At 34.2% G+C, this 19,061-nt stretch overlaps 2 protein-coding genes across 2 annotated transcripts; one reads left to right on the plus strand and one right to left on the minus strand.

Moving 5' to 3' along the window:
- The first annotated feature begins 5,222 nt into the window (after positions 1-5,222).
- Positions 5,223-12,781, plus strand: LOC125663874 (uncharacterized). Its single transcript, XM_056141107.1, has 8 exons — positions 5,223-5,349; positions 7,558-7,612; positions 7,826-8,293; positions 8,413-8,600; positions 8,795-9,089; positions 9,177-9,303; positions 10,147-10,277; positions 10,928-12,781. Exons 3-8 carry the CDS (start codon positions 7,868-7,870, stop codon positions 12,089-12,091), a joined length of 2,331 nt encoding a protein of 776 aa, XP_055997082.1. The 5' UTR covers positions 5,223-5,349; positions 7,558-7,612; positions 7,826-7,867; the 3' UTR covers positions 12,092-12,781.
- A 134-nt stretch (positions 12,782-12,915) lies between these two features.
- On the minus strand, positions 12,916-16,600 carry LOC125659551 (probable ATP-dependent DNA helicase RecS). Its single transcript, XM_048891256.2, has 3 exons — positions 16,113-16,600; positions 15,128-15,287; positions 12,916-14,286 (listed from the first exon to the last, which is right to left on the minus strand). Exons 1-3 carry the CDS (start codon positions 16,411-16,413, stop codon positions 13,392-13,394), a joined length of 1,356 nt encoding a protein of 451 aa, XP_048747213.2. The 5' UTR covers positions 16,414-16,600; the 3' UTR covers positions 12,916-13,391.
- Between the last annotated feature and the right edge of the window lie 2,461 nt (positions 16,601-19,061).

The following is a 19,061-nucleotide window of genomic DNA, read 5'->3' on the forward strand; positions in this document are numbered from 1 at the left end:
AAGTTAGAGAACGTTAAATACACTGCTACCAAGCAAGTGACACGTTCACGAAAACATGAGCATATTTCTGCAATTGTCATATCGCTTTAATGGTTACTTGTGTAGAATCAAAGGAAATATAAAATCGTGTTGTATATTTTCAAGGTTCTGCATGAATTAGCATCCAGGAACTAAATCATGTCTACTGTCATCAGCGAACACTTCGTTCTGCGGACTCATTATCCCTTCCAAAGCCACACACTCGTACTAAACTGTATGACTAAAGACAGTTCGGTGTTTCTTCATCAAAATTGTAGAACTGTCTTTCGTTGGATATTCCTGTCGACGATTCATTTACTGTTTTTAGAAACAATCTTAAAACCTTTCGTTTTAAACTTGCATTTAATCTGTAATTCGGTATTTATGTAAAGAGTTGTTTTGTATATTTTTACAAAAATAATAGTTTATGTAATTTTGCCTTTTCATAGTCACTATTTTTAGTATTATCGTATGCTCTTTTTATGTATGATACATTGCTAGATAACGTCAATGTTCTACTAAACACTTATCTTTGCTCCTTACAAAACTATTAACAACTATGGAGGAGAAAAGTCAATTGTACTGTGCCTCAACATATAACATATGTGGTTTAAATCAAAAGTGGATTCTAAAACATTCTGAAGAACTTTGTGTATATTTGAAACTGCAAAAACTTTTATCAAATCAACAACATAACAGCATGTAAAACTTATACGGTACCAATTTTGATGCACCAGATGCGCATTTCGACAAATAATGTCTCTTTAGTGATGCTCAACCGAAATGTTTGAAATCCGAAATAACTATGAAGTTTTAGAGATAAATATAGCCAAAAACAGCGTGCCAAACAAGTGGAGCCAAATTCGCCCAAGGATAAGAGCTATGCATGAGGGAGATATTCCTTAATTTTGAAATGAATTTCTAAATTTTATAACAGCAATTAAATATACATCCGTATTTTCAAGCTAGTAACGAAGTACTTAGCTACTGGGCTGTAGAGACCCTCGGGGACTAAGAGTCCACCAGCAGAGGTCTCGACCCAGGGGTCATAATGTAAAACTTATACGGTACCAATTTTGATGCACCAGATGCGCATTTCGACAAATAATGTCTCTTTAGTGATGCTCAACCGAAATGTTTGAAATCCGAAATAACTATGAAGTTTTAGAGATAAATATAGCCAAAAACAGCGTGCCAAACAAGTGGAGCCAAATTCGTCCAAAGATAAGAGCTATGCATGAGGGCGATAATCCTTAATTTTGAAATGAATTTCTAAATTTTATAACAGCAATTAAATATACATCCGTATTTTCAAGCTAGTAACAAAGTACCTAGCTACTGGGATGTAGAGACCCTCGGGGACTAACAGTCCACCAGCAGAGGCCTCGACACAGGGGTCATAATGTAAAACTTATACGGTACCAATTTTGATGCACCAGATGCGCATTTCGACAAATAATGTCTCTTCAGTGATGCTCAACCTATCAGTCTATCGTGATCAGTTCTTCCAACATCTGTTGGAATTCCCATGGGCACGAAGAATGGTGCTTCTTTGTTAGATTACCTGCTTTGATATATCTTATGAAGCAGATTGTATTCAAAAACTTTTACATGAGAAATGAAAATCTGTTGGTGTGATATTCGACTTGACATTTTAGGTAATATACCCAGCTCAGTTGAGACTATCCGAGGAACATCACAGTGCTGTTAGAAATGTATATCTGTGCACTTCCCACCATATGACGTCACAATGAAAAAGTACGTCGCAAAGTACAGGTTCTGATAGTTGTATCTCGGGGAAAGTTTCATAATATTTTGTCGTTATTTACTACCGTTATCAGGGACTCCGTGGCCAAATGGTTAGAGCATCGCGCACAAAATCACACGGCCTCTCACCTCTGGTCGGCGCGTGTTCGAATCCAGCTCGCGTCGGTAAGTGAGAAAGTTTTCCAGTTTACTTTCGGAAGGTCGGTAGTCTCTTCCCATGAACATTGTATCCTGGTTCTTTCTTCCACCAATAAGAACTGGGCGCCACCAGATAACTGAAAAAATATTGAGTGTGGTGGAAACAGCAGACTACCGTTATCAAATGATAAGCTGTATACGTGAAAACATTACTTGTCAAATGATTATATATTATTCCTTTATGATATCAAATATTTTTCCATTTTTGATATATAGTATGCACGGAGTTAATTTTCATATTATATTGTGACCTTTAAGTCGCCCCTAATCTGAATGACTGATGCGTTTAAAAATCCCCTTATGTGCATAGATAATCTCATTCTACAGAAACAGTGGCAAAGTTCAGGTTCATCTGCCATGAAAAACAATATGAATTTTTAAAAAATATATTCTAGATATATTTATGCATTTTACATCAGTATGATATTGTAAGGGCCTGATAGTTAAATTTCAGTATTTCAATGTTGTAAATCATCGGGAATAATTGTGGGTGGATTTTATATAAATATAATAATGGTTGCTACATATTTCAGAAATATGCGTTCGTGTCTCCGTAGCATCACGAAGCATGTTGTTCTATTTTTGTATTTAATCTATTTCATGTAGGTTAAGATACATACATGTACTTTTCAATTAAGTGTACATTGCATATATTGTTAGCATCGTTTTTGTAAGTGGACAGATGCCCTGATTATTTATTCCTGCGTGAAGTTTATTGGGACAGCACTTTATATACGTAATGTCCGCCATCTTTCTCCCATGTGTTTACATGTATGCACTGGGTTTTTTAAAAACGTGTTTCACTTTACGGTTATATTACTATGTAAATCGTTTGTAAATATTACCAAGCAGTTGTGAAGACTTATTTTATTCATGTTTTAGCGGAAACTCTTACGTGATATTGTATCAAAATACAGTTGCTCATTTGTGCGGTGACAACATCGTCTGCTCGACGATTCATATTTTGTTTAACGTAATGCGAATGTTTACAGTCATAAATGTTTACTTCAGTGCATGTCTACTTCCGGAATTATCTCTTAGTTTAAATCCATCACCAATTCTGATTTTATAACACTTTTTCACTTTGTTTATCATTTTGTACGGCAGCTTTATTTGACACTGTTTGGCAATATTATGTTTGTACGGTACAGTACAGTGCCGTGATTGGTTGGACGTCTCCGTACAGTAATTCTATGGGTTAAGCCCCATCACGTGTTATATTTCAGAAACCTATATATATAAAGCGCAAGCGACATATATTGGAGATAATTGCAAGTTGTATTGGCGGCAACATTTAAACATCTCTCCTCGGATACGATCCAGATTTCAAGATTAGGTTAGAAGTTTAATAAGACATTTATCTCCCGACACACTGGGCACTTGTTTTACTTTATATCAACAAATATTCCTTTAACAATTAATTTCCCTTTTTGCACTTAAACCTGTACGATAGACGTCTTAGACCATATGAGAACATTTAACTATTTGTGTTATCACCTGCCAATTGAATAAAATCACATGTATTGAATTAAAACATCAATTACCTTCACCTATAGTCATATTATATCAAACCAGAGACTCCTTTGATTGGAGAATTCATTAACCGTACCTGAGAGCCACAGTACTTAATACCTGACCTAAATTTGAGTTCTACTATTTTGTAGTCCCCACATATATCTCGCCATCCTTTGGGGAGCTTAAAGTATGTATAGAAATGTGGACAACCACTGTAATTCGCTGATGACTGTTGATATGTTGTTGAATTATAGCATGTTTAGTTTGAGTATGCATTTGCTCCCAACACTTTTCAAGTAAAGGCCTTTGATTTCTTTCTGTGTACATGTATATCAATAAACATTCAGCTTATTACCCGCATGAACCTGAACTTTTGTTCACAAGTAGGACCTTTTGTTGTTTTCCAAAAATATATTGTTAAGTGATATTCAACTGACGTCACGGGAAATTACCAAGAGGGGGATTTAAGGTAGCTCAGTCACAGTCAACATATGGGTGGTATCGTTTCGGTGTTTAGCCGAAACAAGTGTAATGTACCTGTGGATTTGAGGTGTAAATTCACCCCATATTTATAGTGCATTTTACTATAGAAGCCCTCAATCTAGTTGTGTATCGTCGACGTATTATCTATTCACAATAATGATTTTCATTCATATATCGATTCGATATATCCATGTAAACTCAATATAAACGACATCTCAAAGTCGACCACTTCTGCTTCATACTTAGATATTTCATTTCAAATATATACTACATGTATAACGGCAAACTAACAACTCAATTTTATGACAAACGGATGATTTTAGCTTCTCCATCGTCAATTTCCAATATTTATGTAGCAATATTCCATTGTCAACTGGATAGGGTGTTTATATCTCTCAACTGATTCTTTTCGCAAGAGCTTGTTCTGCGTATGATCAGTTTTAAAATCGAGGAAGGCTACTGACAAACAAGTTGATGATGCAGGGATTTCAATAATCTCATTTAACAATCTGATTAAAATAAGATCCTCGATCCGCTCCTTTATTTCTTTTGATTTGTCGCTACTCGAGGATCTGAATCAACTCGCTTAGAGGTCACGTCCCGGTGACCTTTGTTTCATCCAATCAAATCTCACCTGTATACCAGCTGCAGCGAATTGCGGAACGCTGAAAAATTTAGGTGCTGTTGAAAAAGTCCGAGAATATCGAAAGTAAACAAATAAAGATGGCCGCGGCCAACGTATTGTCGTCGACACCCAAAAAAACCTATGTACTTGGCAATGTTTGTGTTATTTGCGGGTTTGCGTTTATTCAACATTTAAAGAATGCTGATGGAACGATAACAGTCACGAAATATCTAGATAGGAAGTTCAAAATGTCAAAGGAACGGAAAGAAACTATCGAAAAGGTCGTAGGGTTTGAGGTAAAAGTTGATGCAGAGAGTGGGGTCTGTCAGAAATGCTATCGTTCTGCTGAAAAGGTAATTAGAATGGAAAAAGAATCCACCGAGTTACGTGAGAACTTAAAGAAGACAACATCTACAGTGCAACAAACTCTTCTATTATCACTTCCCTCACCGAAACGGTCCATTATTTCCAAACGAATGCTTCGCAGCCCAACTGTCTCGCAGCCAGCTAAGAAACCAGTGGATCCCCTTTTTAAGATTTCTTACATTAAGCCAGTGACTATGAATCCATTTTCTGACTTAACTAACTTATCCAACTTGAGTGGTCAAGCACATCTACCCCAAATCGCTGCTAAACCAGTGGCCCAGTCAACACCCGAGAATGAAAGTAAACCTGTCACTGTCAGAAGATCACTTGGGAAAACTTTTGAAACCACAGTTCCATTATTGCAAGGAGAAGTTGAGGTAAATAGATACATAGAAAGCATGTTGTTCTTCGTTATACTGTTAGTAGTTTTTTGTGTGTGTTCTTTTGAATAAGCTATATGTAACATGAAGGTACAAATGAACAATGTACCTATGTAATGCGCAATTTCCGAGATATCAGCTCTTTTGTGATAGAGGACAGGTACGTTCAGTATTCTGTTGAATGCTTGGGGTGGGTACAAGATGTATACAAACATTATAGACTTGCTATGTAGATATTTGTTTTAAGGAGACAATGTAGGAAAGTGTCAATTTTGTTTAATAATCAGCAGTTGATGTACATTAAACAGACCATCTCAAAAATAATTTCTTTCAATTAGGCCATCAAATATGAAATTATTATTTATTTCCTCTTCTGCACGAGTGATATATTTTATATCAAAGAAAGATGATGCACATGATTTTCAATTTTTGTTGTGATAGGCATTTGTACCCACCGAATGAATATAAAAACAGAAAGGAGTTCAACAAAGGGACATATGTTGTGGGCAACTCAGAAATTGCATATCATATATATCATATACAACATTCTTAGAATAGCCACCAAAATTACAGAGAGAAAAGTTGTTTATATTATTTATTATTTATTTTCTCTCCAATATTCTTTAAGAATTGGTTAAATATTAGAGATTAATCCAAACCACCCTAGAACATTGCTCTCATCTGCTTTAATAGCTTAATAGTGCTTATAAATATATATAGTAAATTACATTTGCTTAGTTTCTTTGTTGTTTTATTTGGTTTATTGTTTTATAGCTCTCTTGAATTGTGAGTTTTTCTGATCACCTGTTGTCTGACCATCTCTATCAGTAAACGTTTAGCATTTACTACCCATTTGACCGTTATTAATCAAACTTGGCAAAAAGCATCATTGAGTGAAGCTCATGTATGTTGACCATAGGGATAGCATAATTTACTGTGTTTAGTTTTTACATACAGGTCAGATGCCTTATCTATCAAAATTGGTAGGAATCACCCTGCCTGACAGTATATACATACAGAGAGCAAAATGACAACCAAATAGGTGCATTTGTGCACCCCCCCCCCTTTCAAACAAGAAGTTAGTATACCACAGGTCTGCTCAATTATTTTCAGCATGCACTTGATTTAAATAATATCCATGATGTTTCTTATGTGGATTGATTATGAGTAGATTTTCCGGTCATATGGTCAATCCAATCTGGACATTGGAAATACTGTGCTTAATATTTTGAAAACCCTTTGTTTGACATACATCGAACTTGGTACACTGGTTCATCATAAGGAGTAGATGAGCTCTATTTATTTTGGGTTCATATGGTTATAGGTCAAGTGTCTAACTGAACTTAGCAATATATTGTCTCCTATATTTTAAGAATCATTTGACACCCACATTGGTACACCCTAAATAGTAGATGACCCTATTAGATTTTTAGGTCACATACTCAAGGGTAAATTCACCCTGGACATAGGAAGATATTGTCCTGTCACTATTTTGAATTGTTTTTGCACTACATGTACTACTAATTAAATGACACATCTGTATAACCCAATCCAATTTTTGCACCACATGTTTTTTGAAGCATTACTTGTTTTATTTGGCCTTGTGCAAGAAAAAACTTCTATTTTGTTCTTAAAAATTAGTAGCAATGTAAAATTAATTTCAAATCATTAAGGTAGTACTCTACATCGTCATAATGGCTGACTTCCTTTAAAAACATGGATGACAAAATCGATATCAGCAATATTTGACTTTTCCTTTTCAATTTAAATACCTATCCGAGTAGCTCAGTAGGTTAGAATACCGACTGCTGAACTGTACGTCGCAGGTTCGAGTCCAGCAGGGGTTTTAAATTTTTTTCAGATTACCTTCTACTAAAACTGTATTTTTTGACAAAATAAAGTAAATTTGAAAATTTTCAAATTCAAAATATTTTTGTACATAACCTACACTTTTCATCTACATCAAATTTCTCTGGTGTAGCATACCTCCTTAATTCAGGTAGTAATTTTAAATTTGTAAAAGACATACTTAAGAGTAAGGAGTTTGAAAATGGTTTATCGTCCACATGATCCAAATGACCTCCGAGTACATATATGAAGCATCATGGATTATGTGAGTGGGTGGCTCATGGGCCTTTTGTTCCAGTTTCTGTTTCAAAGTTCTTGTTTTGCATGCATGTTAAGAATTTTTCTCTTAAATTTCAGGTGCATTTCTTTTTAACTAACTCCATATTGACTTGCCAGATCCGACGAGAATGAGGTAATTATATATGAATAAAATGTACATTACGACTATTGCATATAAAGTATTTTTCATTTCATTTTTAAATATTATTTTGATAACTGAATAAGGTTTATTGTATTTTGTATCACATGTGTACAAAAATGTTTGCTGTTTGTGTTTTCGTATCTCATATATACAAAGATGTTTGCTATGTGTTTTTGTATTCAGACATCTTTTATAACTTGATAGATATCTATATCCTATCCAAGTGGAAAGCGGACAGCGCTGGTAATGAATGATGCTCACAAGAAAATGTGTAAAGCTATTTTCAAGTCGGACAATGTTGAAAAAACTGTGCTTGATGTGCTTGCCACCTCAAACCCTGATGATGTGGTTATGGCAGCTACCAAGATTGTTCAGGCAGAAACCAAAGCAATTTGCAAAAGAAATTCAGGCTCCATGTTACTGAAGAAGGATCATGACAGTATGATGACCTTTACATGGAACAAATTTCATAAGGATTTGGAAGTGCGTGCTCCTAACCTGTTGAGGGTAATCAGTGCAGTTGTCAGTGATGTTCCAGTGGCACCATCAGAGAAAAAGTTTATGAATATCTTGCACACAATTGCAACAGGATGTCATGGCCGTAGCCAAGAAATGTCTGGGCTGCACTATTGTATTGCTTTTTTGCTTGTTCATGGTGGATGCACTCAAAGGGTAAGACATGTAAAACACAATAAAGAAATAATGACCTGATGAAGATCATACCTGATTCATGCAAATTTTTTTCAATAACTTGGCCATTGTAAATACACAGTTATTTCATTTTCATATAGGATATTCAAAGACTTGCTAAAATTGGACTTTGTGTAAGCCCTGGATCTGTGCACAACAAGTTGGCATCCTGGATTGACAAACTGGATGAAGATGTTATTCAGTTGAAGAAAGATTGGTCAGAAGGAGGAAATGTGAAGTATCAGTTGGTCGGAGACAACTGGGACAAAAACATTCTCCCAGCTTTCAGGTAAGCAGTTCTTTTGGTACTTAAACTTATAGTGTCACATGATGTGTTCATCAGTCGTAACAATAACTGCAGTACATGTAATATTAATGAAAGTCAATGTACTGTGGTCTCTCACATGTAACCACTTCAATAAAGGTAACTCTCATTGACAATGTCGATATCTTAGTTACAGTATACCTTTCCTATACTTTCAGGACATCACAACAGAAAACTTTGTCATTACACCTGTTCAATGTTGTTGTGGTTGTGGATAGGATAATTCCAACTGCCAGAGGTGTGGAAAATAGTGATGAACTGAAAACTGACATTAAATTGGAGACATTCATACCATCCATTGAGGAACAAACTATTCTGATGGATGAACTTGTCTTCCACTTTGCTACTTCAGTGATCAAGGGAGTTCCTCAGATGAAAGCAGAATTTGCCAATATTTATCCTGCTCATCTGACTCATCCATACAGTGCACAAGCAGGTGAAAAAACAAAACAGGTAATTTTTCAATAACGTTTTGAAAATCGACATGTCTTAACATATTTCAATACATGAAAATTTATGCTTGTTCCTTATTTTGATTAGTATCCATTAGGATTATTCGATACAAATGAGACAAAGACAGCCGATATGATTCAGCTACTTCGGGATTTGCAGTCCAAATATGTTCCATTACAAGATGATCACATAGTGGAATCAGTGTTTTTTGGTGGTACGTCTTTTATTATATATCTTAATGAGCTGTGGGAACTTATCATTTCAAATTGTTGATCAGTCTATCCATCCATCAACACTTTTTATGAAATGATGACTTGAAACAGTTTCAAATTTATGCCGAGCATAAGATGAAGACACCTATAATTTGATTTAATCATGCCATTTACTATCTGTCTGACCAACAATACTTTAGTGTGACAGGAATTAGATTTACATGTACATGTATATATACATTCACTCCCAAACAAGGATCTTCCTTCCAGAACATTTATAATGTACTTTAATTGAAAATGTGTTGTTTTTTTTCAGGGATGGGATCATTTACATAGAAACTATAATTAAATACTTTAAACTACATTGATGATTTTGTTAATTACATGCAATTATAAGTGCATAATGTACATTGATTTTAACCATTGTGATAAATTACTCTCCATTACTTTGAACCAAATACATTGCATTTACTGAAGTTTATTTCAAAAATAAATTAGACATAATGAGGCATTTATTCATTGCATAAACAACCCTTGAAAAACAGTTTTTAGACAGTTTCATTCAATCAACTTCAAATTTTAAAGTTTGAATAAAGGATGTAATTGAAAATACTGTACTTTTCAGAATGTTTAAAATACATTCAATTACTTGTAATTGAAAGTAAAGTCGATTACAAATACATCCAATTACTTATAACATGTATTTAAATACAGCTATTTATTTACATTTTTGAATTACTCCATCTCTGGTTTTGTAATGTTGGTTATTGATTTTCATATGATTAAAGATGGGTATGTGTAAAGATGAAGATTCCATCCCATTGAACAATAATTCTATTTTATAGGTGACAGACTAACAGATGAACGTGTACAATGTGCACAGCAGTCAGTTCTCAATGGAGAGACAGCAGAGTCCAGACTTGAAGGATTTATCTCTAAAATTGAAGACTTTCATCGTCTAATGAATTTCTTGGAGGTATCTACTATCTTAAACAATTTTTAAAATGATTTTCAGTAGCGTTTATATGTTCTTAGGTTACCCGAGTCACTCAGATGACCTATTGCTCAGCCATATGTTTCTGTCGTCCATTAACAATTGAAATTTTTTACTTCCTCTTCATAACTATATACCATTCCAAGAAGAATCTTTTTGGAAAAAGGAGACATAAATTGTAAATTTCAGGACTCCTGCACCCATGAAGCCTATTTCAAAGAAGCAAATGGGGATGTACCAAATTGTGAATTTGACAACCCCAGGGTTCTGACTCTAAGCCATGTCTAAAATAGTCATCCATTGGTATGGGCATTTAGGGGTATCATACAAAGTTTGATATCCTTAATATATATGATGATATATTGTGTGACACCCCCACCCCCCATTTTGGTTTTTTTGTAGTAATAGTGATTGAGAAGAATGCAAGACTAGAACCCATGTAGCAAAGGATGAACCCCCTCCCCAATCCTGCAATTTTGAAGATCTTGCAACTACATGTACTTGTTCATTTGCTTTTCAAGTCTCAACTTAACTTCCAAGGTGCCTCTCCCTCTTGAAAAAAAAAGTGCCACAGGCTTGTATAAAAAAAAATTGTATTCATTATTTTAACATTTATATGTACATATTTTCAGGCTATCTGCAGGCTCACCTACAGCACAGATTCTGGAGGAGACAGAGGAACTGCATGCTATTTTAGAAATCTATTGGATGCCAGGAATGTCAAAGGAGATGTGAAAAATGCGTATCGCCCATACAAACTTCTGTATTACACAATTTTAGATGCTATGTGCATTGTTCTGTTTTTCAAGAAATTCAACAGAAATGCTGATGAGGAAATTCCATTGCCTATTGACTTTGAAAAGTTTTCATCAAATGACAAGATCTCTTGGTTAAATGGAATCAGTCGTGAAATTTTACAGGAGTATTTTTTTGAATCACAAAATGACATCATGCATGATCTCCGAGAAATCATAACTGACATTAGCCATCCAGAAAACTATTACCTATCCAATCTTGAGAATGACAGAGTCCAGTGTCACTTTTGTCCCAAATCATATGCATATGTTGGGTCCCTGAAAGCACATGAAGAGAAGGTGCATGGTGCCAAAACCCCAATATCGAAACCTTCAAATGAAAAAGTGAAAGACGAATTGGGAGATCATTGTCGACTTTTATTCAAACTTGCATTACTGCACAAGAACTTGGATTCAGCAGTTGATATGGCCGATGGACACCGTAGTGTACGATCAGCGAAATATGAACTTCCAATTTATGTTAAAACGAACAAAACTAAGTATGCTATTGGATCTATCCACCTTGTTTCTTTAACAGAGGGTGTTCTGAATGGGGAGCAGAAGGAACGGTTAATTGCTAATAGATGTGTTAATTTACAAGGGGGAAAGAATAACAACATGGCCCTTGACGAATATGTGGAGCTACTCAACAGAGATAGCAAAGTTGTTTGTTCAGGTTTCCAAACAAAAGAAAGCATTCTGCGACATTCCAAGGAGTTTCCTCATATTGTCAACTTTGTAAAACACTTTGATTCTGTTTGTAATGTTACAACAAGAAAAGGATTTCATCACCTCCCATCTTATGCTGAAGATGTTCAGAAAATTGTAACTCAATTGTTTGATATTGATGCATTTACATTTGTGGAAGGTCGAAAGCTAAAATGCAAATCTCTGTGTACAAACAAAAACATTTTCAATGATTGTTTTAAAGGGTTTGCCACTCTTGTCCATAGACACAAGCCTCTGGTTGCTTTTCACCGTCTTGGAAACAAGCACATATAGGTTTCATTTCCATACACTTTTTAAGTGTGACAGTATATTGTATATATGGTTGTAATGATTTATTTATTTATGACATACTATATTGTTGATACCAGTACTTTGATTGTAGATTACATTGTGATATTACTGTTCCTCAACATCAATTTTATAACTAGTCAGTTAAGGGAATACAGTAATCTCGTAAAATGAAACTATCGTACATGTTTTGACTTGGTCATAAGTCATATTTTAAAGCTGAAGAGAATTGTTCTTTCAACATAACAGTTATTGAAATACAGCTGTAACAATTAACAGTAGTAAAAGTCAATGCATATTTAATATTTGTTTTTATTGATAAAATGTTTAATTATGATGGTTTAATCACCTGAACAATTCAAGTGAACTTTCATAGATTTCTAACATCTTCAGAGATGAGGATAACAAAGGTTGTGCACATTAACAAGAGTTAGAGTTCATTTACAAATAAAACTCAAGGGGATATTCTACATCATCATAATGGCTGACTTCCTATTAAAACATGAATGAAAATATGAATATCAGCAAAACTATTCTATGGATTTCAAATATTGTCTAGCCAAGTAGCTCAGTAGGTTAGCACATGGACTGCTAAACTGTAGATCACAAGTTTGAGTGCTCCTAACTTGTTGAGGTTCATATATATATACATCACTTAACTCTATTCTTAGTATATAGACTATCAGTGAGGTATAAGCATTCAATGCTGATTTTTTTCCCATCAATTTTTAAATAGTTAATATCAATAAATTTAGAGCTTATGTTTACTTGAGGTCTATTAGTTAACAAGAATTAAACAACACTTTGAATGTTTGACATAATTTAATATCGACTCCAAACATTTCATGTGTAAACACATCAATAAGATAATATAATATCTATTCCAAACATTTCATGTTTAAGTAGCTCACTACACTAAAGCTCATACTCTTTATGACAATACGTCACAAGATGGCGATTTAAATTATTTGTAAAACTATTTATATCATTTGATTTGTTTGTCATCGTAGCTCAGTGGTTGAAGCATTGGGCTGAAGAAACGCAGATATCGAGTTCTCAAATCCGCCAGTGTTTTCTGTTCATATGTCTTAAAAATTGTTTTGAAAATCATGTTTTTATCCAAATTTGCATATTTTCTGACATTTGGCGTACATACATATTATATATCATCATATCTTTTATGATTAAATCAATTCGTACTAATTTGAGAAACTACTTCAGGGTGTAGTGAGCCACCTTAAAAAACATCAATAAGAAAATAAATATATTATAAGCATGTTGTTAGTCAGTTATCTGACAAGACATCTTGTTGACTGAGGTCAGACTCACTGGAACTATTTGAAAAATCACTCTCGGTGTCAAAATCTGGACAAAAGAAGAGCTTTTCTACCCCAAAAATGGAACTCTTTTCATCTGATTTAGTATAACACAAATCGCAACAAAACTCACTCCCCATTTCTAATTCACCCAGCTCTTTTTCTTTTAAAAATGGTTCCATCATTGCTTTTCGTCTGCATTCTGTAGTTTTTAAAATGTTTTTTACTTCATCATCAACATGAAAAGAGTAAGAGTTGTACAAAATTAGAGCAACAGATTTTTGACTATCACGCCCAATTCTACCAATCTCTTGTATCAAATCTACAACACAGGTTGGCATACCATATATAATAACATTGTTAAAATTAACACAATCAATTCCCATACCTAAGGCAGTTGTAGCAATAAGAAGTTTCAAGTCACTGTTTGGATTTTTTAGACCATCAATGATTTTTTCTTTATTTTCCTTTGGAGTCTCTGAATGAAACATTTCAACCACTGTACAATTTGGAATCTCGGTAACAATATAAGTATACATATTTGATGCATCTTTGATAGATTTACAAAACAAAATACATCTTGGCAGTTTTTCTTCATTTAAAGCATCCACAATCCAGGACATTGACATTTCCAAGCTGTTTGGAATCTTGTGAACTGCTACTTTAATGTTAGGTTTGTTAGGTGAAATTCTGATCTCGATGGTATCCACACCTAGATCTAAAACCTTGTATACTCTACGAGAAATTTTTTTAGTACAAGTGGCACTCAATGCTAGGATAGATGCACGTGGAAATAAGGATCTCAATTCTCCAATATCCCCAAACCATTTTCGAAAGGCTTCTTTCTTCTCATCACTTTGACCCCTGCAAGGTTTGTTAAATATTAGTATTCAAAACAGGAGAGGTTTTTTTAAATCTAGATTTCCTTGGCACTAGTGGCACTTAAATAACTAATACTCAGGTGACTGTGGACCTCTTGTATATAGAATGTGATGTTTTGGATATATTTGTAACCCAAAATTATAAAGCGAATAACCTATTAATTAACACATATGTGTTTTACCTGTAGCATCATTTCATTAATTCAAAAGACTGTGACTGCTAAGGCAAACACATTAAAAAGATCATTGAAATGAGATGGTATGGTTCTTATGCATTTTAACAGACCCATTTTTGTTACTTTATAAGATTTTTTACCATAATCTAAGAAAACGGTCAGTTTAATTTTGTTAATAACCTGATGACTTTTTACTATTGGTGTCATGATTAATGATCTCTAGACGTCAAAATTTGTAAAATCTATGGAGAATCCACACAAGTGTATAAACACCTTGGTCTGTATACCAAATATCATTTATATTAAAAGTTATACAATTATATGTTAAAATTACATGTTGCAAAATAAACATCAAAATATATGCCTATAAAGTATTGGATACAAACTGCAGCTATTACAAGTTCTCAACTACATTTTTGTTGCTATACATTATGTATCATAACATTAATTTTCACTTATTCTTACATGTACTAATTCATGATTAATTGAGAAAATATTAGGCAAACAAAAGATGAGTTTATTTTTACCATTTTGCTATAGGCACTGTTAATCTCACAATTTTGCTCCCATACTTTCCCGTTTTTTAACAAATTACAGTACACGCAGTGACATTTTTTTATTGCCTAATGATACAACTAAAAAACTTACCATGTTGAAATTGTATGGACTTCATCAACAACTATAGTTGACACCTTATACTGTTGCAATTTGGATCTGAAAACTTTGTCTCCAACCAAAATTTCTGGAGAGGAAAATAGGTACTGAAAATTCCCATCTTCTATATCCTTTTCATCATCTGCATTACTTCCTACAAAAATAAAGACCTTACATGTACACTAAAAACAATGTATTTCTACACATTTGATTTGTCAAATTACTTCGATCAAATACTTTATACATACTTATTTTATAAGTGCATTTTCAAATGTATTTGAAATTGACCTTCATCTATGATAATTTAGTATAATTTAAAAATGTTGTCATCATTTGTAAATGTGTATTGTTGGTGATTAGAATAGATACAAGTCCAAGTAAGAAGCAAGTGGTTCCATATAGTTAGCTAGCATATTGTTGCAACAAATTATAAAGGAGCGGATTGAGGAGCTAATTTTATACACATTGCAAATTTTTAAAAACACTAATATATATATATATATATATTGCATACATATTGTATCTGTTACAATGCAATATATGCTACATGTACAGTTCTTATTTCAAATGTGCACTTCAAATATATAGATACTTGTATGTGCTCCATTTGCTTTGTATGCTGCATGTTTTATTGTCTTCGTAAGTGCTGCCTGCCAAGAAATGATTTCTAAATGTGCTTTTTTCATAACAATAAACTGTCATGGCTTGTGAGTCTGTGACTCTTAACTTCTTTTTAAACTGAGATTTCTTTGAATATAATTTGGTTGTAACTTAAGATTATAAGAATTTTTCCACCACCCCACTCCAACAAAAAGAAGATAAAAATAAAATAAAGATCTGAAAGGCTCATGGCTTATTTCGAATGCATACACGATCGTTTTTCCTGTGCTTGCTATAAATGATAATACACTGTAGGTACGTGTTTGTATTTGTTTTTCCGTGTATATTATTTATATAGGATATATGATGTAAAATTAACCTTTTTGCACGGCTCTTATACCAGGAATACCATTCAGTCTCTCACATTGGTCCAGCATCAGAGCAACTAATGGTGAGCAAACGATAACCTTGCTTGCGTCGTCTTCCATCTCCAGTTCACGCTTCACAGACACCAGCATTTGATAAGGAAGAGACTTCCCGTAGCCTGTCGGCAAAACAGCCATACAATCCTTTCTCTCCAACAACAGTTCAAGCATTTGTTTTTGTTCCTTCTTCAGTTTATCGATCCCAAACTTCCGCAAAACTTTTCCAATCGCGATTTCTAATTCTTCGGCAGCCATTTTGTGATTCTTTCCGAAGTCGCTTTTCAAACATAAATTTTGATTGGTGGAAAAGGTTTTGCTTCCTAATTATATATTCTTGGACGAAAGGTCACCGGGACGTGACCTCTAAGCGAGTTGATTCAGATCCTCGAGTAGCGACAAATCAAAAGAAATAAAGGAGCGGATCGAGGATCTGATTTTAATCAGATTGCTCATTTAAAGTCAGCATTTTGCAAATACTATGATCGTTATAACGATCTAGTTTGCCATTACATCCTGTTATTGGGTGAAATGCTGTCTGACTTGTTTCATACCGATTTGTAGGCCGTTGTTGGCACACTGATTTTGACTAGGATAACTATGTTTACTTGATCAAAATATAGGGCTCACGGCGGATGTGACTGGTCGACAGGGGATGCTTACTTCTCCCAGGGACCCGATCCCACCTCTAGTATATGCAGGGGTCCGTGTTTGCCCAATGTACTATTTTGTATTGCTTATAGTAGATATGAGATTGATCACTGTTTCTTATCTCCACCTTTCATGTCGAATTTGAAGACTACATCAAGAGTTTTATTCTTTTCATGTACTTGTACTTAGATACATTAAATCTGCCTTTTTTGAAAAATGCAAGAACATTTCGGATTATAAAAGAGCACAATTTGTGCCGATAGGGCACATATAAACTGTTGGAAGACATTGTGCATGTATTTGGATTCTAATAAATTTCCCATATCAGCTTTAAAGTTCCTTTATGTAAAATCAAACTAGACCTCAAAGGACTATGTTTCATGATCCACTGTGCTAGTTTTCCCGTAGGGATAAGGGTTAGAATAGGTCGTCTATTTTTGTAAGAACCGACTAAATGGGGTGGTCCTTTGGATGAGACCGTAAAAACTAGGTCCCATGTCACAGCAGATGTGGCACGATAAAGATCCTTCCCTGCTCAAAAGCCGAGCATAAGCCTAAATTTTGCAGTCCTTCACCGGTAATGGTGACGTCTCCATACGTGTCAGAAATTCTCGAGAGGGACGTTAATCAATATTCAATCAATCAATTAATTCAAGCATTCATTGATTTTTCTTGAATTAAGTAATTTCCACCATGAAGAAAACCCGAAATGATATTTTGCATCAACATGTTACATTTTGTAAAATCACAAAATTAGTCATTCTTAAGGGGGGGGGGGGGGGTCCTAGAAATTTTTTAAAAAATGTGAACATTTATATCAGTCATGGACACATGCATCAATCGAAACCAATTTCATTTATTTGCAAGATTAAGATTTAACACTTAGCATCTATCGCATTTTATGATCAACACATGTGACCCATATGGTTTTTGAAACAAAGGAAGCGTTAAAAGAAAATGGCGGGAATTTCACGTATTTGCGATGTTGTACATTGTATATTCATCAGTTGTTTCTGTACGCTTAATTATACTTATTCGTTGATGTATGAGTTATGCAATGTTTTTCTTATCTATGTCTTTTATTACAGTCAGAATTAGGCCCATATCAGATTACTCGATAATTCCAGTTCTTTTCCGGGATTTCCTTGTTGTCATGTGTAGGTTTTGGATTCTGTATTGCTCTGATGACGTAGTACGCAGGAAGCTATGCATGAATGGAGCTACATGAAATGGAGTGACTGTTGTTGGTAATACATGTATAACAGGTGATTTCGAGGAATTACAGTACAGATCTTGTAAGTTGGAGTATGGTTTCAAGATTCGAAGGAGAAAGTGTGGAGATTTTTGACATTGCAAGGTAATACAAAATGAAAGAGACTATTCGCGAGGTACAATTCGCAATAGTGAAGTAGCAAGACTTGTGTTTACAAAAATGGAAGTTGAAAAAGTTAAAGACAAAGCCGATCCAGATGACATTTCAAAATCAAATTACTTTTAAGAAATTCGTTTAAAGAATCCAGTTCTACATCCAAATGTTGTGACATTTGACAAAGTGATGGCTGACCAAATTTAACCTGACCTCATTTCTGAATGAGGTGATCAAGTGTTATGTTATCATTGCACTGTACAATATTGCATTTACTTTATAACGTATCTTTAACAAATTGCAGGAGCAATGTTTTTATTGTCATAAACTTCATTTCGTTCCCTGATATTTGAAACCTGAATTTAAAACTTTCCATGAAAAACTAGGAATGTGAAAATGTTTAATCCAGGAAAGAAATCAGAGACATCGTGTGATTCACTGAAGACATATATGATGGAACCGCTGTTGGTAAGTTTTAAATCTTGTATTCTAAGAACCTATTTACGTACATCACAGTTTTTGCTTGTATAGTCCTTGATTTGCTGTCTTAAAAACTAATATTTGACCAAATGTGAACAGGTACTTGATATTTTTCATGCATTCATGTGGGCATCATTAAAATTTGCAGAAAACAAATAATCAAATGGTTAATGAAACAGCTTTCTTCTTGAAAGGAAATAACAGTTGCTAGTTGCCAATGTATTTCATTTACTTAGTAATGCTGTAAAGAAGACTCCTGAAGATGAATATTGATTTGTATATTAGACTAACATTTCATAGGTGAGCTTATTTACATACAATAGCTGTTCACAAGTATAGGTATTCACATATATTATGTTTTCAAAGGATGAGATGGGAATCTACATCATATTGTATTGTATTTCATATA

This window comes from Ostrea edulis, chromosome 1, assembly GCF_947568905.1.
Source record: "Ostrea edulis chromosome 1, xbOstEdul1.1, whole genome shotgun sequence".
NCBI lineage: Eukaryota > Metazoa > Mollusca > Bivalvia > Ostreida > Ostreidae > Ostrea > Ostrea edulis.

Coding starts and splice junctions, on each gene's coding strand:
- LOC125663874 (XM_056141107.1), top strand. CDS start 7,868: ATGAATGATGCTCACAAGAAAATGTGTAAAGCTATTTTCAAGTCGGAC. Junction 8,294..8,412: donor ATGGTGGATGCACTCAAAGG/GTAAGACATGTA, acceptor ATTTTCATATAG/GATATTCAAAGACTTGCTAA. Junction 10,278..10,927: donor GTCTAATGAATTTCTTGGAG/GTATCTACTATC, acceptor ACATATTTTCAG/GCTATCTGCAGGCTCACCTA.
- LOC125659551 (XM_048891256.2), bottom strand. CDS start 16,413: ATGGCTGCCGAAGAATTAGAAATCGCGATTGGAAAAGTTTTGCGGAAG. Junction 15,288..16,112: donor TATAAGAGCCGTGCAAAAAG/GTTAATTTTACA, acceptor TTATTTTTGTAG/GAAGTAATGCAGATGATGAA. Junction 14,287..15,127: donor GTCCATACAATTTCAACATG/GTAAGTTTTTTA, acceptor CAAACCTTGCAG/GGGTCAAAGTGATGAGAAGA.